General features: G+C 34.8%; 1 protein-coding gene across 1 annotated transcript in view; it reads right to left on the reverse strand.

Annotated features, from left to right (window-relative positions):
• kcnh5a (potassium voltage-gated channel, subfamily H (eag-related), member 5a) overlaps positions 1–25,258 on the reverse strand; it is a 234,352-nt gene that overhangs the window by 175,622 nt on the left and 33,472 nt on the right. Inside the window, exons 3-4 of the mRNA XM_056481183.1 lie at positions 19,108–19,214; positions 14,200–14,328 (exon numbers count right to left, since the gene is read on the reverse strand). Of these exons, the coding sequence (XP_056337158.1) occupies positions 14,200–14,328; positions 19,108–19,214 (236 nt within the window). The remainder of the gene's footprint in view (positions 1–14,199; positions 14,329–19,107; positions 19,215–25,258) is intronic.

A 25,258-nucleotide genomic window follows, 5' to 3' on the forward strand; every position in this document is an offset into this window, starting at 1 on the left:
TATGAGTGATTCAGCATGTATATTTAATAATGTTAAACATGTGTAATACGTATTAATTAGATTAATAACCTTACCATTTTGTTGGAGTGCAGTGAGTGCACTATTCTGCGTTTCTGAATGGCTGTATTTAAATTTCGTGTTGGGTCTAATGTAAACAGCCAAATTGCTTATCACTGCAAAATCTCGTCACATAGCGTGTTATTAGGATACGGGGATAATATGTAACCTGCTTACTTAATGTTTACATTTATAATGTTATTTGCTAATTAATAACCTCTGTAGAAATCTGAATCTGTGTCTAATTTCAGAGTCTGCTACTGTCCACTGCATTTTCAGTCCTGGATGCATGAAAAGTCTTCATGACTTTATGACTTTATGACTTCATAATCAAATACGCAGTTTTCCATGAAGGCAACCCAGGATAATAAAATTTAATTGGCTGACGTTCCAGCATGTAAGACATTTTCAAAGCAGAATATCTGACTTTAGCATTGTTTTTCAGATAAACAATAATGTTCACTTAGCATATTTCTTAAATATCTGCATACATATCATGCTATTTTAAGCTTCAGAAGAGTCAAAAACGTATCTACATCACCAACAAAAAAAAGCCAAACATTTTTTCAAAACTTAAAATCTGTGAAAATAATTAGATATGCATTATATATCACAATTGAGCCTAAAAATATTTTAAAATAAAAAAAATGAAGTGCTATGGTATATATATATATATATATATATATATATATATATATATATATATATATATATATATATATATATATATATATATATATATATATATTTTTTTTTTTTTTTTTTTTCTTGTAATATTGGCCAGTACTTCTGTGGTCTATAAAACACAATAAATGCAGTAAAAACACAGTTTTTATGTTATTTGATCCTGTTTTTTTAAACACATTGTTGAATTATATTATTAGCACATTATATTTTTCATCTCAGTTTGCACTATTAATGGATACAATTGCACTCAATCTGCTCCGGCCATTATACTGTTGTTTGCACATAGGCACATAAGCCTTTTTGCATAACAAGCAGAATTTTACAGTTAACAACTATACATTGTTTACATCTGTTTACATTACTCCACAATCAGTATTATATATTGTTAACATTCATAGATATTTATATATATATATTAAATAACAATAAACAAATTGAATTGAATTGAATTGAATGCTTTCCAACGGCAATAACAGTTGCTGTTTTTCTTTTTTATATAATCAGTTCTGAACCCAGAACATGACTAGCCATATACATTAAGCATTCTTTCTCCACTGGCTACCAGTTTATGCTGCATGGTGTCAAATACAGTATCCTAAAATATACGTCTGATAAGCAGAAAATCCTCTCCAGGTATCTATCAGATGCTTACAGAAAGGTCTAGCAGGATCTCAGAGGGTTTCGCTGTTGCCATGGAGCCCATATTCACTTCTTGTTTTCCTTCTCTGTTTGCTATGATTTGAAGTTTGCACCCCTCTGGATGAAACTCTGTCTATAAGATCAAGTCTGAGGACATACTCGCACCTGTGCATGAACGGTGGTTGAACAGGGGTCATTTAATTCAATTTCAATTCGATTCACCTTTATTTGTATAACGCTTATACAATGTAGATTGTGTCAAAGCAGCTTCACATAAAAGGTCATAGTAAATAGGAACAGTGTAGTTCAGTTTGTAGTGTTTAAGTTAAAGGGAAATGAAAATTATGTCATCATTTACTCACTCCTTACTTGTTCGAAAGCTGTTTGAGTTTTATTTTCCTGCTCCTCAAAAGAAGATTAAAACCTAAAACAGCTGAAACCTGTAATCTTTGACTTCCATAGTATTAGGTTTTCCTACTATGAAAATCAGTGGTTACAGGTTTTCAGCTTTCTTCAAAAAAAATTTGTGTTTGAGAGAAAAAAGAAAGTCACAAAAGTGTATAACCATCTGAGGGTAAGAAAAAAGTAAGCAAATTTTTATTTTTGGTTGTACTGTCCCTTAATTTCAAGGGACAGTACTGATTTTTATTATAATTAAATAAATACATTTTGATTTAAAAATGCTGTTTTATTTGGAGGAAAAATAAAAACACAGCTTTTAGCTTTTATGATGAGAATATGCAGGTGGAAATGAAAAAAAAATAGAGTAATGGTTATCATCTAAGTTTTCTAAAATTTTTAAATACGCAAAAAAAATTTTCATTAAAAAATCCAGCAATTTGCAATTATTTCTAACACATAAAAGTGAACACTGATGAAAATTCTTGTTTGTTTATTTATTTATTATTTTTATTTTATTTTTATATTAGAGTCAATAGTTTTTACAGAGGGGCTTTTTATCACTCCATAATTAAAAACAAACAGTGAACCACCAAAAATGCATACACTTTTTTGTAGAATAGAATGTTGCATATCATTAGGTAAATTATGTATAACCATATCCCTCTGTAATAACCTCCAAAATATAAAACTGTATCATTATATTGTATTTATATTATTATTATGTAAGTTAGGTCTATGCAAGTGCTGCTGAAGTTGAGATGTATGGCTCAGTGCTCATAAGCTGATTAAAAAGTGACAACATAAACATGTAAAGGGGACCTATCATGCCCCTTTTTATAAGATGTAAAATAAGTCTTGGTGTTCCTACCCAGAAAGCAATTTTTGTTTTTAAAAGATGTCTATTAGACGTCTAAACATAGTTGCCTTTGCTAAAACAAGGCTAAACTTGGGCTGTCAGTGAAAATTAAATAGACGTCTAAGAATAGGCCAAAACTAGACTAGTCATCAAATAAATAGAAATGAATGACAACACTGTAAAATATTTGCCCTTAAATGTACAGTAAGTAACCTGGCTAATAATTGCATTACTTTCACTGTAAGGTACTATATGTAAATTCACAGTAAATTACTGTGAGGTACTTCATAATAACAATAATTCCTTATTATGTCTAAATATCAAAAAAGTGACTGTACTAGCATAAAACCTCATGTGTATTAAATTCTATGTTGAATAAAATAAAGAGTGTTGGAATTCCTATAACTGACATTCCTATAACTGATAAAGCCCTTTTTTACAGTAATTTGCTGTAATCATAAAGCCTGCCTTTCACAATACAATTCTGAATCTCTGATTACAAAAAAAATCCCAGTTAAATCCTATAAAGTGACACTAATGTAATTTACTGTGACAAATTACAGTAACATGTTGTGAAATTCTGGGTCCAGTGTACACATATAAAGTCTGTCTATTCAGTCTATTTGACGACTAGTCTAGTTTTGGACTATTCTTAGATGTCGATTAGCCTTGTTTTAGCCAAGCTGTCTACATTTAGATGTAGACGTCTATTAAACACTAACTTGTTTGCTGGGTAGAATGTGTATGTAAAGGTTCAGCTAAAAATACCCCACAAATATGTTTTTATAACTCTTTGAAACTGCCCCTTTTAGGTTTTCATCCAAATTGTGCCATTTTGATGACTGTCGCTTTGTGACAGCATAATGGAAGATTTAAAACAAGACTAATGTTTTCTCTGTGAAAAACTGAAAATGTCAAATAAAGTGGCTCAGAAGGTAGATTTGTGGTCATTTGTGCATCTAAAACTCAACATCTTCAGCAGGTACAGCACTAAAACTCTAATAGCGTATAGCTGCTTCTCACTCAGGGCTGTTTATGCTAATGGGGAAGAGATCATCACTAGTGGCCAGGGCTTTCCACCTCTGACGACATGTACAAAGGGAGAATGTCAATCAGAAGAAGTTACTTTTTATCAAGTGTGATTATAAAAATATTTGTGCTTAAACCCCTTATAAAAGTTATTTTTTGTATAATAGGTCCCCTTTAAAAAAATGTTTTCTTTATATTGTCAAAAAAAACACTTTATGAAAAGTCAAAAGGGCCCAGATCTCAAAACTGACAAGTGCTCGAAAAGCATTTTGCCTGTATAGTGTCTCAGCTTAAACACTGGGGACAAATACACAGTTAACACACAGTAACCTGCGTGCAATGGAGCACTGACGCCTAATGGTGCTTTATTATTGCTTATGCGGATGCTTTGCATATTTCATTGGACCACCAGTGCGGATCAGAGCCTTGCCGACAGGAACACTATTCCAGAGGGATTCCAGCATACATGGAAGCATACATGGAGAAGCACACATACTGTACTCCTGCTTTTAGCACTATCTCTCCCCAGGGGTGCAGAAACAGTCACATGGAGAGAAGCTCTGGGGAAGATCTCTATTATACAACTAATTACAAAATACTTCCTGTGATGCACACAACACCAAGAGCTTCACTAATCAGGCATGTAATTCTTTATATTGAATACAATAATAAAAGCTAAAGTGTGGATTAACTTAACAGTATTCAAAAGCAATTTCTTTAATGCACACTGTACATATTGTTGATTAATACAAAAATTGTAACCATTCATTTGTTTAACCCCTCAGAATGTATTTAAAACCTATTTTCTACCTTAGTTAATGAGGATAAAGAAAACAACTTAAAGAATTTATATTACTGCAACATATTATGTATTACTGACAAACATAAAATTAATAGTTAAATCATCTTGAAAATAATAATTAATGGCCCTAAGCTAACATTATTAATAATGAAGAACTTTATTTTTATTGACTTACATGATCAACAAATGAATGCATACTGCAAAAAAAATTGTTTTTACACCCCACTGTCCAGCAGCTGGGGTTCCAGAAAAAAAGTAAAATAATGGCCATTAAATTACAGAAATTTACCATAAAATAACAGATGTTAAATGACTGAAATTTACCGGAAATTAAAATGTAAAGAAATTTCTGTAATTTAGCGTCTGTTATTTTACAGTCAATTTCTGTAATTTAACGGCCGTTATTTAACAAGTTTTTACATTTTTAAATTTTTGTAATTTAATGAACGTTATTTCACCTAAGCTGCTAGAAAAAAAAAACATAAAATAACGGATTTTGTTTACAGCGTACAGTAGTTAATTTTACTTAATGCATTAATTTATATTATATTATATTATATTATATTATATTATATTATATTATATTATATTATATTATATTATATTATATTATATTATATTATATTATATTATATTATATTATATTATATTATCACCAGCAGTGTTGCTCTTGCAGGCTGCTGGAGAACGCTAACATTCAACTGCACTACAAATCCCATCATGCACTTCACTGAAACACCTGGCCCAGATTCCCCTTGATTGCAAACACACATAGCTGAATCTCTTCAGGACTAATCAGATAAACATAGCACACACACACACACATCATTGCTGAGTCTTGTTTCTGTTTAGAGCATCACTTCTTCCTATGTTTTTGACCTTTGCCTTGTTTTACAGTTTATTTCGATTTTTTGCTGCCTGTACTTATACCATTCACTTGTTTTTGACTACGATTTTGGATTTTCTGTATGCTCCTGTTTGGATCGTTGCCTGTCTGACTATCCTTGTTATTAAGCTGCACGTGGATCCTCGTGTCTCTGTTTCAGACCCCTACATGGCTTATATGCTTAATTGGTCAATTTTGAGGTCCTGGAACAGATAGGGGTTACGGATCTGGCATGTTACCAGAGGAGGAAGAGGTAACGGAGCAGTGTCGCAGACAAAAGTGAAGAGGGTTGGGGAGTCGCGGAAGAGTCACATGGGGCGTATGAGAAGGGGGATCGGTAAAAATTGAGCCGGATCAGATTTCAGAGCTGCCAACACAAATAAAGGCCTGATTATTATATTATATTATATTATATTATATTATATTATATTATATTATATTATATTATATTATATTATATTATATTATATTATATTATATTATATTATATTATATTATATTCATCATTTAGCATTATTAGTATAGAATAATTCATATATGTTTCAACTGTAGAGTATACCGCCCATTTACAACCTCTTAAGGCAAGCTGTAGATGCCATTTTGCCTATCTCCCTCATTCCTGTCAGGTTATCAATCATGGCATTGTGATTTAATACACTTATTTTATTCTCACAACTGCAGTCAATTTGTAATTTATTGCCAGTACTTCTGATACTGAAGTTTAAAGCCCTTGATTCAAGCTTGCCATTCCTGATACTGCGCTCTCATGGCTAAAAGAACAATCCATTCATGAAGCAATACTGAATACACACCTGGCGTGTGACGTTTAACAAATGCTCCTTTAGAACAACAGATCTCATATTTACCTAACAACAAGCTCAAGAGCCAGGCTATGCATCTGATTGTGCTGTTAATATGTATTAATGCATCAAGGGTCAGGAGCAGCATAGATTAACATTTTGATAAGGGCAAATAGTCCTTTATACACAAAGTAATCATTGAAGGTGATTTGAATGCCTGATGGATGCTTAGCTAAAGTTTGTGTAAAGCTCGCATTCTCAATACAGCCACAACTGAGGTCCAAAGAAATGTGAGCGCTGTCACCCGTTACACATAATTTTCATAAATATTAACCAAAAGCCATATGGACACAAATCTGAGCAAGTAGTGTATTTGGCTGAATAACATGGAGTAGATGCAATTACCAGCTGAGCCCACAGTCATATTGAAAACAGTATTCATTGACATTTTCTTAGCATTTACTGTAGCATGTGGCAGCTATTCCCAAATCAGGCACATTGTTATGGAGGCAAGATAAGCAGTGAATAGTGACCAGATTCATGCTTTTACAAATGAAGCAAAAATTTCACAAATTGGTCCAGGACAATGCATGTCCTATTTAAACAGGTATACAGAGTTTGGTGACAAACAAAATGCAATTAGCAAAAATCCTGACCTTGGCTAATGGTCTCTGTGTTCATGCCTGTGCTCATGAGACTCTACAGGTGGGCCATTTATATGGATACACCTTAATAAAATGGGAATGGTTTATGATATTAACGTCCTGTTCGTGACACATTAGTACATGTTATGGGGCTCAAGAAAGAATAAAGTAACGTTAAAACCAAGCCCACCATCGTTTTTCTTGTGAAATTCTCAATAAGTTTGATGTGTCACATGACCCTCTTCCTATTGAAAAAACTAAAGTTGGATCCAAGATGGCCAACTTCAAAATGGCCACCATGGTCACCACCCATCTTGAAAAGTTTGCCCCCTCACATATGCTAATGTGCCACAAACAGGACATTGATATCACCAACCATTCCCATTTTATTAAGGTGTATCCATATAAATATATAACCTATCTGTTATTGTGGGGCAGGGCAATTAATCTAAAATGAATGGAAATTGACATTCAGAACCTATAAACGACCAAATTTTTCCAAGACAATTTTTTCAATCACTTTCCCTACATTTTCGAGTCACGTAAGTCGCTCTGTTAAAGGCTGAGGTGGATTTATATTTCTGCAGCCACTTTGCATCCACATCTGATCTCTGGTCAAGTAGGACGATAGACCTATTCTTGAGCCTTACTTTGCACTACATTGACAACGATTGGAAGCTGCGCTGAGATGCCTTGAGACGGCATATATTCCATCGCATTAAAATTATTACACACATTAAAATATTTGTTTACAGAAGATGCAGCTGCTGTGGTTGGTCATGGAGGAGTAGAGAGCATCTTGACAGGCGAGTCTTCGCTGAGGTCCAGCCTCTGGCGCCTAGACTGCAGCTCTGCACAAGACGTTTGGCCATAGGAGAAATGGTCATGCCCAACTGAGCCTGGTTTCTCCCAAGGTCACTTTCGCCAATTGGTGAAGTTTTTTCCTTACCGCTGTTGTCACTGGCTTGCATAGTTCAGGACCAGTAGTGCTGCGCATCAATGGATTATTCTTCTGTGTTTGGACTTTCAGCAGTGAATATTAAACCACACTGAACTGAACTGAACTAAACTGAACTGAACTTAAACTCTGAAAACTGAACTGACACTGTTTCAATTCACTATAATCTTCTGTGAAGCTGCTTTGACACAATCTACATTGTAAAAGTGGTATATAAATAAAGATGAATTGAATTAAATTGAATATACAAGTTATTTTATTTAGAAGAGATACTGTCTATATATTTTCTACTTTTAATATGAAAAACACTGACAATAATTAATTTTGTTTAAAAAAGTTATTTATTTTCATTTTTTACTTAAGTTTTAAACAATGTGTGTTTTAATTTCAGTTGTTCAACGTTGATGTTTAGTAAATAATCATAGATAGTAGATAGTGTCAACGCACTATTCATTCAGAAATCTCTCACTTGTAATTTGTGAGCATATTTACTGTCAAAAACCTGTCAGTAAACAATGAGGGCAAAAAAATAAAATAAACAAATAAAATAATGGTTCATTAATCGTAATCAAGTTAAAATGTGCCATTAATCATGATTTTAGGCCCAGCCCTATGTTATTGCACTCATTTTGAGAGCCAGTTTTGATGTAGATTTATTCATAGGGTTCTATTTTAATTATCTAAGTGCGTGCTCTTAAGCGCATGTTGCAGGTGCATTGAAGTTTGTCCAAATCTGCTTTTTTAAGAATGGGAAAAATGCACTTCACACCCAGCACATGGTCTAAAAAGGGTTGTCCTTTTTCTCCTAATGACTTATGGGTGTGTTTTGGGCATAAAGTGCATTAAACCAATCAGAGTCTCATCTCCCATTCCCTTTAAAAGAGCTAAAACCATAGACTTAATCCACTGTACCATGAACTAAAACAATTCAGATATGACAAAAACAAAGTCATATATATAAAATATGACTACAACTAAATGGTCATTTATTTAAAGATGAGGAATGAACCTAAATCAAATAATTTTTTCAGTTTCAGTCATATTTTTATCATCTGAAGTCTTTAAGTTGTGGTAATTTTGTCACCTAAAATATAATGGGGTTGAACGTACTGTATTAATTTAACAATTATCTACAGTTTATAAACTAATGATATGTTTCTGAGAAGGGGGGACTAGCAGCCTGTTTATATAATTAAGTTTTCAACATGCATTACAGACAAATTTAATTGCAGTGACAATTTTTGTTGTCTTATTAACATTAACTACAGCAGTAGGATTATTAGGCTACTGTCACTTTAAGACCAAATGCATAAATACAATATACTAGAGGTGTAACGGATCACGGTTGATCCATGATTCATATGGATCACAACTCACGGTTCAGAACACACATGTGGATTCATTTTTTTTTTTTTTTTTTTTTGTAGAATAATCCTGAATTTGTAACGATTGCAGAGAGACGCCTCTCACGTCATTCAAATATAATAAATAAAATTAATGTAAATGTGGTGGTGGGTTTCTATTGTTATTAAAGGGGTTTTCTGTCACTCTTAGTGTAAGCTGCATGATAAATCATTAAAAATCTGGACCTTAACACCAACACAACATAAATTCTAAATGATGCTGGTGTGCATATGTTTAATAATCCTTCGAATTGCTGCATTCAAATCTGTGTTTGAAACACGCAAAAATCAAGAAAGAGATTCAGTTTTTACTCTTTTGAGTTATGAAGTTACAAACATTCAAATAACACAGAAGTACTTTTATAGTTTATCCATTTATAGTTTAGATGAAATTACTGATGTTTATAGTAAAGGTTAAAACCACCGTCATATGCTCAACAATGAAAGTTGTAGGCAGCAATTACATTATTTAACCAATAGGTGTACCAGCCATCCAAATATATGCCATTGAATAATTCTTCAAAAATTATCCATCTAGCAATGAACATGAAGTTTTATGAGTGAATAACTGAATCATTTATTGAAAATGAGACTAAAAATAATTATTGGTGTACAAATTTTAATGTTAGATTTATATATTTAGCATTATCACCAACAGTAGTAGTAACTACACAATACTGAATATTTTACAATTTATTTTTCATTCAGCTGATTATTTCTTAATTTTTTTTATAAACTTACAGGTTCTAAGTTCTGTTTAGTAAAACCAAAAGTTTCTTGCAGTACTGTTTTTGTGATAAATGGAAAATAAATTACATTTGTCTCCTCCCCTTTTTGGCTAATCCGAAAAATGGTCCGATCAGTGACTAAAAACTATACCGTGATCCGAACTGTGAGATAGTGATGTTCCTTTACACCACTACAATATACTGATGAACACTAAGTGTTTGCTCAACTGCATGTTTACTCAGTGGTTACTCAAAATGGTTCTTCCTCGACCTTTTGGAACCTTTATTTTTATGCTTCCACAGCTGACAACAAATGCAGTGTTTTCATTTCAGCACTGCCTATATATTGGATGGTCCATCCATCTGATTCAGTGGAATTTCCAGTGCTCGCTGAACTTTAATGCTACTGCCATTCTTTCTGTACACACCCACTGACAAGAGTCTCAGCTGGGCACAGGTGCCTTGCCACAAAGTGACAGCAGCTGCCATCAAGTCTCTGAGGGGAAATTCCAAATATATATGTGTGTGCGTGTGTGCGTGTGTGTGTGTGTGTGTGTGTGTGTGTGTGTGTGTGTGTGTGTGTGTGTGTGTGTGTGTGTGTCTAGAGAGCTCCTGTGTGGGCAAGGATCACTGTCATAGGACAAGTACTTCAGTTTAGCAGTGCCACAAGCCGACAAGGAAAATATCCACTGGTTTAAGAGCAATCGAGATCGAGAAAGCAGAAAGATTGCGTAAATGAATGATAAAGTCAATGGCATCAATCATAAATTCACACATGTACAAGAAACAATCCATGGCTGACTGCAGAGCTGCCCATAAGTAGAACCACACAAACATCCCACACAAAAGCACTTCCGACTGACCTTAATATGTAGTCTTGTTTACCAGTAAAACAAACTTCAATTTCTTTTGAAAATAAGATCAATTCATTTGAAATAGTTTTTAATTACATTTGTTTTAAATCGTAACTGAAATCATGTGTTATAGTGAGGTGGCATGAAGGCTCAGTTGAAACCAAAAAGGTCCCAGGTTCCAGTTCCAGCTGAGCAAGGAAGTCTTTTTGTGTGGAGTTTGCATGCTCTCTCTTGTGTTTGTGTGGGTTTCTTCTGGGTATTCCAGTTTCCCTCACAGTCAAAAGACGTATGATATAGGTGTATTTGATAAACAAAGTTGAGTTTTTTCCGCAGATAGTGAGTAATTTGATGGCATATTAATATCATCTTAAAATGTAAGCTGCAACAGACATTTTCTCCTTATTGTAAAGCACAATATATGTGAAAGAAACAGCATCACCATTTCCTAGAGAATTAATACAGCTGAACATGTTAATTAAAGTTACTAGAAAACTACAGATAGGAGAGTTTTAATTAAGGTCGCTTCAAAACTCTGGCTCTCCAGGACCAAACTTTGTCAGTGTATTTAGTCTCTACTTTAAGGGTGTAGAGCTGGGTGAAAGATGGTTATGATTAGCAGACCATAGGGCTGCACGATTAATTGAAAAAAGATTGTGATCTTTATTCGACCCTACACACGATCTTAATTCTGCTTTTCTACAATTCAGCCAATTATATTTTCAAGGTCAGGAGAGAAGCCTAAAGGTGGTTGCACAAGTCTTCATGTTGTTTTAAATTTGTTGCTCAGCAACATGGACACCTCCAAATGGTGGTAAAGTGTCACATACTGTATTTATAAGGTATAATTCACCCAAAATTTTCATTTCTCTCTTAATGATGCATCCGCGACCAAGAAATCAAACATGAGCTGACGCACTGTTTACTACCGAGAGGACACGCACATGCATGCCAATGATGTCTACTTTAGTGAACAGGACCTGCATAGACTGTAAATAAGAGGTAATAAAGTTGTGAATAACATTCAGTTTATTGCAAACTGAACTCAAAGTGGCGGCAGCCATGATATGAAACAGCACTCGGCAGTGAAAGTGAAACCAAAAGCGCACGCATCATTTCAATCATTTCAAAAATAAATGTTTACAGGGTCTGTATATCTACTCTAGCCTATATAATGTTGAATATAATGCAAGAGGGAATCTGATAACGTCTAATTTTACCAGTGAAAAAAATGGTCTAATAATGTTGTCAATGACAAATGACAAGCATATGTCTCAAACATAATTCATATTCAGAGTTATGGATAGATGTTTTTCATGTCATCACTTTACTGTGAATTAACAACCAGGACAAATTTAAAGTCTGTTCAAGTCTACCATTCAAAGTCTATACAAAATTTAGCATTTTAACCAACAGTAGAGCTACACATAGGCCTAATATTATTATTATTGTTTTACCATATGTTTGAGAAAAAAACAATATTAATAATAGCCTACTCATATTAACCTTTATTTTAGATCTACAGAATCATGAGAAAATCATGATCTTGATTTGAAGCAAAAAAAATCATGATTCTCATTTTAGCCAGAATCGTGTCGCCCTAGCAGACCATGGAAGTTTCCCACTCCGTTAGCCAACCTTCCAAACTTACTTAGGATAAAAATAAGTATATACAATTCCTGTTTAGATTTAGAGCCTAGTGAGTGAGGACAAAGCAGTGTATGCCTCACTGGTCACCCTCCATATTTACTGTTGAGTTAAAAATAATGATTATGCAACAAGCTTTAAAACTATTTAGTTTTACACATGGGTTTAGTTTTACACATGGGTCCTTCTATTTGCCAGGTTTGAAGCAGGGATGGGCAACTTCGGTCCTAAAGGGACACAACACTGCAGAATTTAGTTCCAAACCTACAAAAATTTTGGTTTTAATCATCTTGCTCTACGCAAAATTTGAAATGTTGATTCTGTCATGAGAGGCAAGCACTAACGAAGATGATTAACACGGGAGCCTCTACCATCTGTACTGAAGTCTGAGGTATGCAGAAGAAGATCTCTGAACTCACAACACGTCCAACCTTGAGGTGGATGGGCTACAGCAGCAGAAGACCACACCAGGTGCCACTCCTGTCAGCTAAGAGCAGGAAACTGAGGCTACAATTCACACAGGCTCACCAAAATTGGCCAATAGAAGATTGGAAAAACATTGCCTGGTCTGATGAGACTCGATTTCTGCTTGGAACATTCAGATGGTAGGGTCAAAATTTTGCGTCAACAACATGAAAGCATGGATCCATCCTGCCTTGGATCAACGGTTCAGGCTGGTGGTGGTGGTGTAATGGTGTGGGGGTTATTTTCTTGCCACACTTTGGGCCCATTAGCCACAGCCTACCTGAGTATTGTTGCTGACCACCTTTATGACCACAGTGTACCCATCTTCTGATGGCTACTTCCAGCAGGATAACACGTGATAAAGCGTGAATCATCTCAGACTAGTTTCTTGAACATGACAATGAGTTCACTGTACTCAAATGGCCTCCGCAGTCACCAGGTATGCTATCATGTCAATATGGACCAAAATCTCTGAGGAATATCAGAGATAACCCATCACTGGGAAACACCCATACACTCTCATTCACACACATACACTACGGACAATTTAGCTTACCCAATTCACCTATAGCACATGTCTTGGACTTCTGGGCAAAACCAGAGCAATGGGGTAAGCAAAATAATCTTCTTTTTCCTTTTGACATAAGATTATTACCTTATATTACTTCTTAAAACAAGACAATATGTTTTGCTTGTCTAAAAAATTCTTCTTGATTTAGGAATTTTTAGATTTTTATACTAGAAACAAGACAAAAACTCTAAGTAAGTAAAGCATTTTTTGCAGTGCAGCGACCTTCTAGCTGTGAGGTGACAGTGCTACCCATTGCGCCACCATGCCGCCCCTTTTTTGGCTTAGTCCCTTTATTTGGAGTCCCTTAACTAAATTATGTTGCTTCGGAGTTTTCTGTCGCACCAGTGGTCACTGGCTTCAAAGGAGAATGGCCATTGTACAAAGATACAGTATGTACCCCTCTGGGGCTTGAGTGTGCTTTCCACACCCAAAGTTATTTATACTCAGATCTTTATTTTTCTTCACAATCTTATTAGCACAACTTATTGGAGAAGGCCTTTGGTCAACATGGTGAGGTGGATATTAACAATCTCATAGTGTCAACACCATGACACCCACAAAAATGAACGACTAAGGATTATCCATGACATTTAAAAGAGAATCTAATATCTGACATGATCTGATAAAACTTGATTGTTCCTCCAAATGACATTTCACATGTAAACATTTGACGTATATTCAATACATATGTGTTTCCCTCAAAATGAATCTGTTTGTGTGCTAATAAAACTACCACAAGCCAGAAATAACTGTACTCGAGATTAGATTTCTTACCTCTGGTGGTCTCATCTTCTATGGGCTGCTTGAAGACAGTGATATCCTTGAAAGTGCAGAGGAACAGGACCACCTTATCATTCTCGTTCCTGATGGGGGCCACCTGCATATGGAGCCATACAGGTGTTCCTGACAGCACCGCATGGAGGCAATGAGAGAGAAAGGAATGGGCGGGATGAAAGGAAAGTATGAAAAGTGGTACGTGAAAAGAAGCAAATTGAGGGTTTAAAAGAAGTCATGACCAGGCAGATAAAAGACGTGGATGGAAATGATGAGAAAAGTGAGGCAAAGTGAAAGTGACAGAGAGGTTAAAGGAAGGCAAGCAGAGGAATGAGTAATGACGAAAAGATGGTGGTGAATAAAGATTGTAGGAGAAAGGTTTTGGGTAAAAAGAAGACAGGAAAATCATTGAGACCAAGATCTTTGGTTCACAGCTGAGAAATGTACAATGTAACCCATGTACCTAATGGGTCATTACATTTGAGCTTAACAGGACAGCTTTATCTTATAGAGGCAACATAGGGAGATTTATATTTATAGAAGCTACATTGATGAAATTCAAGAGAAGAGACGATGCAATTGTGCCCTGAAATGCAAGATGCCTTGAGGTGTAAATTATCAAATTACTCAGCAGTTCACCAAAATACAGGCTAAAAAGACAAAACATCAGTAAATTGTGGGCGTAAATGCCTTGGAGAATGGCCAGACTGCACAGAGCTGATAGAAAAGGTAAAGTAACTCAAATAAGCTCTTGCTAAAACCCCGGCCTGCTGAATCTCTGAACTCAACACTTCGAACTCTGACGCAGATGAGTTACAGACACAGAAGCACACACTGGTGACACTACTGCCAGATAAGAATAGCAAACATTTGAGCAGTATGGGCAGAATTTAGTGAAAATAACATGAAATAAGGAAAATAATCTCACATGGGTGGTGAGATTTGGACTCCTTAGTACCAAATGAACATTAGGGTGCTTTCACACCTGTGGATCGATTCTCTTGTTCCGAAACAGGGATTAGAATTGTTACAATGTTGCACTTTGTTCTTGGTGCAGTTCACTTTCACACGGCAAAGTATCTAAATGGACCTAAATAGCTAATTCCGGCGTGCAGGAATTACTCTCATTAATACACTAATTTCTAAGCCATACTTACATGCTATTTCTGACTGAATATTCAGAGTAGCGTTAAACAATATAGGGAATGTGTCACAGGTTGTCATTGTTCAAAAATGAACCAATGTGAATATAAAACCAACTTCACTTTAGTAAATCAGGCTAGGCGGAATACAAAAAAATTATAAAAAATGCCCAAAATATTACATTAATATTTTAATTAAGTTTAATTCATTTAAATCGAAATTAACCTTGTTACTTTAACTGTTATAAGCAGCAGTCACCAGGGGCGGATTTTACCAATAAGCAAGGTAAGTGACCGCTTAGGGCCCCGGGAAATCTGAGGGCCCCCAAATAAATACCTAGAAGTATAAATGATAGCTATAAAATATATATAACATTGTTTTCTATCATATTTTGTATGGTGAGGGTATAAAAAATGTAATTTGAACGTAATTTTTACATCTGCATAAACTAGTGGTGAATTCATTTCAAGAAAACAAATCATTTTACAAGTTGCTTTACATGTTGTTATTATTATTTTGCATTAACATAAAATGAAGAAAAATGAGATTAAAAAAAGCTAAATAATAATAATAAAAAAGTACAAACGGTGCATATTAGAACTTTTGGGCCTCATGGCTGGAATTGCTTAGGGCCCCAAAATCACTAAATCCCCCCCTGGCAGTCACAGAACCACAACATAACCGGATCACATCGAAACACAAATTCTTCCCATTTTGACGTTTAACTTTTTTTAACATAATTAGTGCTGCTTGTCAATCAGACAACACTTCTATGTTTGTTCTTGCTGTCAATTGCGAAAAAAAATTATCAGTAAAGGTGTCATGATAAACCGATGTGAGTATAACCGCAGGCGCTGCGTGATGCACGTGCACGTGAGGGGAGTCAGATTTGTCTGGGGAGCCAGATTTTAACACAACTTTCCTTCACCTCCTGCATATAAAATTTACGTTTCAAAACTGCCCAAATTTTGTCAACACACCAATGCCATTTTTTACCCACACAATCAAATTCAAAACCGCCCAATCTGGCAACACTGCCCGGGGTGCTGAAATATAATTGGCTACACTGTCATTAGGTGGGTTAAAAGAACTAAAACAAAGACAGTGTTCTGGCATGAAAAGGAAGTATATCTGGGGAAGTATATCCAAAGCAGAATGTCTGACTTCAGCATTGTTTTTCAGATAAACAAGAATTTTCACTTAGCATGTTTCTTAAATATCTGCAAACATATTATAGTATTTTTATGCTTTAGAAGAGTCAAAAACTTACATACAGCACATTTAACTGTCAGAAATGGTATGCATGGCATTGTGGGATATCAAATGCAGAGGACACATCTATGCACATCTGAACCTTCAAAGACAGGAAGTAAAGTAGAATTTGGATTCGGACTTGCTTTGACGCCTTTGGAATGCTGCCTCCGAAGGATGGAGCCACAGTGTAGCCATATAGTAATGATTTTTACAGCAGAATACAATTAGCTAAATAAAATGATAATTTTAATTGATAATTTGATAAACTTGACCCAATGTAGCTTTAATATTATTAATGGGTTAAGAGTGTTTTGTCATAAAACACTGAGTTATGAGTAGGCCCGCACAGAGTCTGCAGATTTTTAGCCCATCATTACATCTATTTATTTACATGTGTAAATGTAGATTAATTTCAGTATTATTATTGACTAATATGAATGTGTTCATTTGTTTTATTTAGAATACAGTTTGTAAGGTAATATTTTCTGTATTTTAGTAGATATTTTATATGAGAGACTTGCTTTGTTTACCAAATAAGTGGATCTAATTGGATTTGCATTGTAAACATTAAATAAAAGTTTAAAAAGTATTATTTTTATTTCATATACTGCATATATTCTGCATAAATCCGCAGATTTTTTACAAAATTCTGCGCAGAAATAGCAAAAAATGTCTGCAGATTCTGTCTGGCCCTAGTTATGAGGAATTTGAAGACTCAGAACAAACTTGAAACACTTGTCATCAGCGTCGTCATTAAGTCTGGACAATAGTGAAATAACTGAGTTGTCATTTGAGCTTGTGCAGCTGCTCTGGAGAATCTGCAACGACTAAAACAGGCAGCTGCTCTTCAATCACTCTGACAGTACTTTTAGTTGTGTGTTTTGTTTTTTGTTTTCGGTCTGATTTGCATGTACTTATTTGCATCAAATCAAGCTTTTTAATGTTGTGATTATCTATTTTTTTGCGTTCCCGCTTGACATGGGCGCACGAGGTCTGGCCATGCTTGGGACGTGCGCTCTTGTCCGGGTGTTTGTTTGTTCTGTCTGCAGCATGGTGTTTCATTCCCAGCGTCTCAGTCTAGTTGGTTTCAGTTTCGGTTGGCGCTGGAATGAAACATGCACGTTGCACGTGTCAGTGCACGGTGAGTGTTTCTATTTATCCTGTACTCGTGTCTTTTGTTCAGTCTTTTGTTGATGTTGTGTTTAGCACGTGGTACATGTTTACATGCGCCGCGTGCTTTAGTGTTGTCATGTGAACATGCGGTGAATAGGTGCGTTTGACATGAAGCACAGCTGCAGCCGGAGATCAACGAGATTAGCCGAGCGCAGGTGGGGCCGGAGCTGAAAACGGAGCCATCAAGCCGGACAGCCGGATACTTTAGGGCTCAAAGTTGCTGCAGTCATGATGACCGATCAAATGGCCTCATCATCATTTTTTATTTTTAACAACAAATGATTTACAAATAAAATAGAATACAGTCTCTACTAACTTTAGCTCATTTTTAAACAATAAGCGAATTATGAATTAAATATATAACAAACACATGAGAGAAATAAGGAAACAAGAGGGTAATATAAACATAAAAACCAACAGGCCTATTAAATACAAAGCAATAAGCACAAATTCTAGGAGTTTAAACATCACTCTTTAGGCTAATGCTTCTTGTTTGAATATGCTAAAAAGGGCTTTACATTTATTTACATTTATAGATATAAAACTTTTCAATATATATTAGTGAAAAACCCAAAACAAGGTGTTTTGATTAGGTCTTAAACAATTATTAAGATTATTTTGGATAATGAAAGCATTTATTAAAAAGCACTTTAATCCAAAAAGATTGAACAAAAGGACATTCCTAAAATAAGTGAGCTACACTTTCAGTAGAAGTTTCCCAGTAAAGAGCAGGTATAAACGGCTAGACAGGAAATAAAATATATATATATATATTTTAGAATCATAAAAATTATTTTATAATTATTTAATAAAATAGTTCAACTAAGTTCAAAACAGCAGTTTTTAATAAAAAAAAAAACATTTTAAGGTTAAAATTATTAGCCCCTTTAAGCTCTATTTTTTTCGATAGTCTACAGAACAAAACATCGTTATACAATAACTTGCCTAATTACACTAACCTGCCTACTTAATCTAATAAACCTAGTTAGGCCTCAAAATGTCACTTTAAGCTGTATAGAAGTGTCTTGAAAAATATCTAGTCAAATATTATTTACTGTCATCATGGTAAAATAAAATTATTAAAAATGAGTTACTAAAACTACTATGTTTAGAAATGTGTTGAAAAAAATCTTCTCTCAGTTAAACAGAAATTGGGAGAAAAAAATAAATAGGGGAGCTAATAATTCTGACTTCAACTGTATATGCACAAAAGAAAAACAAGTAATTGTCCTTCATTTCAGGAATTCAGCTTCTTGCATAGAGCACAATTGCATCTCTTCACTCTCACTCTTCTGCCAGATGCAGCAGGCACTAAACAATCCCTGCAGAAATACTCACTGTTCTTCTTATAGAGCAGCACTTCAAAGCAATTGGACTCATAGTTATCAAAGGTCTGCCTGACTTTGTCTATCGTCTTCTTGTCTGTCAGCTCGCCGTACATGAAACTGCAAGAGGGACAGAGAGACAAAAGAGTAAAAGTCAAAAAAAGGTTGCGAGAAACAGGTGATGAAAATGAGTGAGACAAAGAGAGTAGAAAAAGACAGTCAGGAGAGCCGCGCTTCACACCTGTGTGGCACACACATCCGCCCAGTAAACTCTACCTTGTCTTTCACTGTCAATTAATAGATGGAGTGTGCACAAGGAGGAGTGGCTGATGACACCGGCTGTCAGTTACAGTACTCGCTCTATTGAACTTGTGGAGGCTGGACAAACAGTACGCACTGAGCCACAGTTCCGACCAGATCTATAGACTTAATGTTATTTAAAAGGAGTATTAAAAGGATAGCTTGCCAAAAATAAAAAAAAAATTAATTTACTCACCCTCAAGTGATTCAAACCTGTTTGAGTTTCTTTCTTCTGTTGAAAACAATAAAGATATTAAAAATAGGACTGTTGAAAACCGGTATGAAATAAAGTATGGAAATCAATGGATACCAGTTTCCAGCATTATTAAAATATCTTCTTTTGTGCTAAAAAGAAGAAATAAATATTGTTTGTATGTGGTTCCTGTAGGTAAGATTATTAGTAGTTTTAAATTAACATTGTGTCATTGTTAAGCTGATGATTTGCAATTGTATATTTCCTTTAGTTTTGACAGAGTGCATGATTTTTTAGTCTTACCAAATGAATGTCTGACAACTTTTTGCAACTTAATCCTAATAAAACTGAGGTGTTTGATTATTGATAGAGTTACCCTGATAGAGTTACCCCTAAGATTACCCCTATTGTGGTATTTTTAATAGAGCTCTATGTTTTAACAGCTCAATGTTTTTGCACTAAGTTTGCAAAGATTATAAAGAAGAGATATTGGTTCATGCCTTTATCTCTTTATGGTTGGATTTCCGTAATGTTTTGCACACTTGCTCGAACAAATCATCTATGGAGAGCTTACAAGTTGTGCAGAATGCAGCTGCAAGGCTTTTAACCAAACACTAGCAGGAGGTCAAACATTACTCCTGTGCTTAAAGCCCTTCATTGGCTTCCCATTAATTTAAGAGTACATTTTAAAATTCCAGTTATTTCATATCCAAGAACTTCTACATGCACACTCCTATGGCTGTTGAGGTCCTTTGAGGTCTTCTGACCAAGACTATTTAGCTATTCCTAGAACACGTCTTAAGACAGGAGTTGACCGTGCCTGCTGTGTTGTGGCTCCAAGGCTCTGGAACTCTCTCTGTTTAACAACTCTGGGACGTCTTTTTGGACAAACAAAAATGGTTGACTGTTAATACTTTTCTGTGGTATTTGCATCTGGAATTTAACTCATTTTGATTTTTGTTTTCTGTTTACTGTAAAGCACTTTGTGACAGGGCCGAGGCTAGAAATTTAAAAATGGGTGGACCTTGGTGAAATAGGGTGGAGCTCAGTGCCTACTCATAAACTAAGTGTGTAATAAATAGTTTCTTATCTTTATGGTATCCTATAAGATAGCAATTGAATAAACGAGGCGTGAGCTGACATTTTTAAGTATCCGACCCTCATTTTGGATAAATGAATAATAAATTCCAAAAATTGAGAGTCAATTTGTGATCATTAGTGAACAGCGCTGTTTACGTTTCAAATGCAACCAAATAATCTACACATTTAAATAAATAAAGTGAAGTACTAGTATTCTGAATTAATTATTCAACCATTTATAAAAAGTTCAGATGCTTAATAATATGATAAATTACACATTTATTTACTTTAAAGTGACTTTAGATTGTAATGTATTACTTTTCCCCCAACACTGCAGATAAGATCAACATATGTCCTGCTAATTGTTCAGACTTATGAAATGTTCAAATGATCTCCAAATGATCGCCTAAACAAGATTAATACACTCCTACGTCAATGAAACGGGATTTCATTTATGCTGAAAACAATTTAAACCAGATCATTATATTACCATATTACTCTCATAATACTCATTTTATTACTTCTAATGTTCTTGACCAACAAATCACAACAGTCTGCTGGACAGCACTTCTAGTTTCGTTTTCAGAGCTGCAGCCTCAGTCAATTAAATCAAGCCAAAACAAAAGCGCAAAGTGCCGAACAACAGTTGAACAGCAATGAAGGAAGACATTAAATCTGATTGACAAACTTTCAATAACTAAAAAATACTGTTAATCGTCAACATCAAATGACATTCTTATTCCGACTTACATCCGTTACGTGTTTTTAATGCAGGATTTTTCAGCTTTAAAATATTTTGAATGGGTGGGCCAGCCTTCAATCTGAGTGGGCCAGTGCCACCCTGGCCCTTATGTAGCCCCGCCACTGCTTTGTGACTTCTTATCAGTGAAAGGTTCTAAATAAATAGATTTTACTTAATTTTGGCTTGTAAAACAAGTTTGGAATTGCTTGATGGTGAGTAAATGATAACAGGGATAGTTTAATAGGTAAACAATCCATGTTAGGACATTCCAAACAGCATAAAATACAAGTAAAGCGGCAGAATTTGGACTTGACACTAGGATGGATTATAGGAAATGATGGATTATTTTTGTCCTGTTTTCCAGTGTAAATATTTAACTCAAAATGTATTTTTGGTAACACTTTAGTTCAAGTCACAATTCACAGTATTAACAAATCATTAACGAACACTACTCGCTTAATAAACTCCTATTTAGCTGTTTGTTATTAGTTAGTAAGGTAGAAGTTGGGTTTAGGTTTTTGATAGCATTAGGGATGCAAAATAAGATCATACTTAATGACTGCTAATGAACAGTTAATATCTTAATAATAGGCAGGTAATAAGCCAGTAGTTAATAGCATGAATTGTGTGCCACACGCCTGGTTTTAACTGGTTGACGCTCCCTGCCATTAGATCGCCCCAAGTTATAAAGCCTGTCTCCGCCATGTTAATGAACAAGACTTGAGCCCAAATAGAAAAATTAATTACACTTGCATTAAAATGTCTCGAAAGATGGTTTTGGTCAAATAAGGCACAGGTCATCATGCTGATATAGGTTCAGATGTCTATTTTTGTAAACAATATGTTTTAAGCAAGTAATTTAATGCTATAAAAACAGGGCGTGTCATCACGATTGTCAGTTGTGATTGGCAGCTTCTCTAAGCAGACCATTTTTGTGCTGTTCATACCTTAGTCTCAGGCTAGAGTGAAAGATCGTTTATTTCGGCAGTCCAATAACAGCTTACACCACACAGTTTTTAATGAATCATTATACATGTTTTTAAATGTAAGTGCTTATATTTATTTAGCAAGCCTTTGTTACAGTGCAGATATGGGCAGTCAAATGAGAAGTCTGGGGGTGTGGTTGATTTGACGTACAAGCGTTTGATTGGAAGCTTGATTCCGCGGCTCCACCTCTGGCTCCATCAGGTAGTCTTTTCTGCGCATACCCAGACACCAATTTCAGCGTTTTTTTGGGGACAGTTTGTGCCCGTCATGAGGCGTTTTGCCTTCAAAGCGTTCAATGGAAAAAGGCACTTTTGTGTCATCCATATTTTTTACAGTCATTTATTGTGACCTAAACTAAAGTGTTACCATATTTTCTGTACTTGAGAAACTAAATCAACTGTTATGTCCTGTTTTATTAAAATAAAATACAAATTGAGAGATAAAAACTTTACAGTTCTTTAATTATGTTCTTAAGCAACTCATTTAAGTCATTTAAGTTTGATATTATATTTAGATATATTTATATGAACAATATTTAGATAATTGGAAGTTATTTTTGGAGGCAAGTACCACTTCAAAACGTGACAAAATATTTTTACCACAATATTAGAATGTGAAAGTGGTGAATTATTTTATTTATTTATTTATTTTTTTTTGTATCTGTTGTCCATTGCATTCTTGATTCCTTATGATTTCAGCACTTTATTACAATAAGGACTGGGAGATTTTACAACCTCTTTAGCGCTGCACTGAATCCCCCAGTTTCCTTTTAAAGATGGTGTTTGTTTTTGGGTCTTATTATCACTTCAGCTTCCATAAAACCAAAAATACAGAGGTAATTATAGAGCAGCTGAGTTTTGTGGCTGTGAGCTACTTGGAGATTTTTTCGTATCAAATCCTCACCCTTATTGCTTTAGCTGACAAAGGCTTGTGCCAGCTCTGCCTCCAAAATTCCCCTTGAATCCTGAGTCAATCTGGAGTCATATCACAGTTTGTAGGCAGATCCATATCGCCGCATGTAGGTAGAGCCAAATCACTGTAGTTGGTCTTTCTATTTCTGCTCTGATGATTGGCACCTTACTGAGCGTATTTAGCGCTAACAAGGTGTTCAGTGATGGCTCAGGAGAAATGCGCTCTCTGAGCGGCTAAAGAGCGCAGGCAGATTTACTATGGCTTAACGCAGCTGAAGTGATGTGAGAAGTGTGCTTTAGCGGCATTGCTAACTCAAGCAGAGTGAGAAAATGACACTTCGGTCCTTAACACTTTAACAAATCATTAGAGAAACATCCACACTTTTCTGATCAGTGCAGCTAACAGAAATAGCGGCTAGCCCCATATGGTACAATATATATATATATATATATATATATATATATATATATATATATATATATATATATATATATATATATATATATATATATACATATATATATATATATATATATATATATATACATACATATATATATATATATATGTACATATATATATACATATATATATATATATATATATATATATATATATATATATATATATATATATATATATATATATATATATATATATATTTATTATTATTATTATTTTTTATTATATAAATATTATTTATACATACACATTTGTAATTGTGAGCCTCAATAAAATACATTTTTAAAACTAAAAATATATTTCATTTCAACCTTCTGTACCAATTTGCTTTTTAATTTATATGTATTTCAAGGTTGAGAAAATCCTCAAGGTCATCCTTAAAAAAAGACTGAACGTATCTTTAACGTATATTTTTTTAATCTATTTTATCTTTTTTATAAATGATTTTAAAATGTATTTTAAGAGTTCACACTTAGATATTGTTTGACAACTGTTAGCAGGTTTGGCATGCTGTCGCAGGAGAGAACCCTGAGCTCGGAGATAGTTGAGCCCAGGGCTCCCGCCTGGTCCATAGAGCATATGAGGAGAGTACGAGATCGGTGGTTCTCGAGAACTCCCCGTGGTAAAGGAAGAAAGGAGGAGAAGGGGTGGAAGGGGGGTTTCTTCGGAAAACGAAGATAAGAGAGTAGTTCTAGCTAGGCTACTTATAGTGAGTTGGGGTTAATCTGATTGGCTAACTAGTGAATGTAGATGAGTGCCCAGCTGCAGTCAATCATATCACATGCTCCTCTCGAAATTAGTTTGTGAAACTTCACTTAAACATCTTACAATGTTATGTTAATGTATTTTAATAAAAAAAAAAAAATCCTTGGAGAAAGTGACTTGCCTAATGGGCTCTAGTGTTTTTCAGCCAATGATAAATTTCCGGTGAAAGCTTAATGTGACTATTTTCAATTTCACAAGGTTGCTTTTACAGCATCGATGTTGTAATGTAATTACAATACATTCAGTTAAATAGACTTAAGCATTCATTTAGTTGTTCAAGCACACAACGAGATGAAAGACCGTGTAACCGCTAGAGCCGTCATATGGAGACTAGATGGTGACATATGGGACGTGATGGTGGGGAAAAAAATGTAATTTTTTATTTTACCATTCTATTCCGCTATCATCCAAGTATTTTCCCATATTTCTCATATATTTGTAATCTTGAAAGCATGCTGAAATTAATATAAAGATGTCTGCATTCACTTTCTTTCCATTAAAGCTGTGTGTCAATCATCGCCATCCTTATGCAACCTCTGAATCAGTAAATACATGTATAAGCGCTGACTGACAGACGCGCTTCGTATGATAAACTGATCCCAGATCAGCTTCTGTACACGCCATTTAAAGTATCACCACTGTTATAAAACTAGTGTAGAGCTGCTAATGAATTTCTCATTTTGCTTTGTTTGATAGCAGAGGTGCCACTTTAAGAACACACAG

This window comes from Danio aesculapii, chromosome 20 (genome assembly GCF_903798145.1).
Source record: "Danio aesculapii chromosome 20, fDanAes4.1, whole genome shotgun sequence".
NCBI classification, from domain to species: domain Eukaryota; kingdom Metazoa; phylum Chordata; class Actinopteri; order Cypriniformes; family Danionidae; genus Danio; species Danio aesculapii.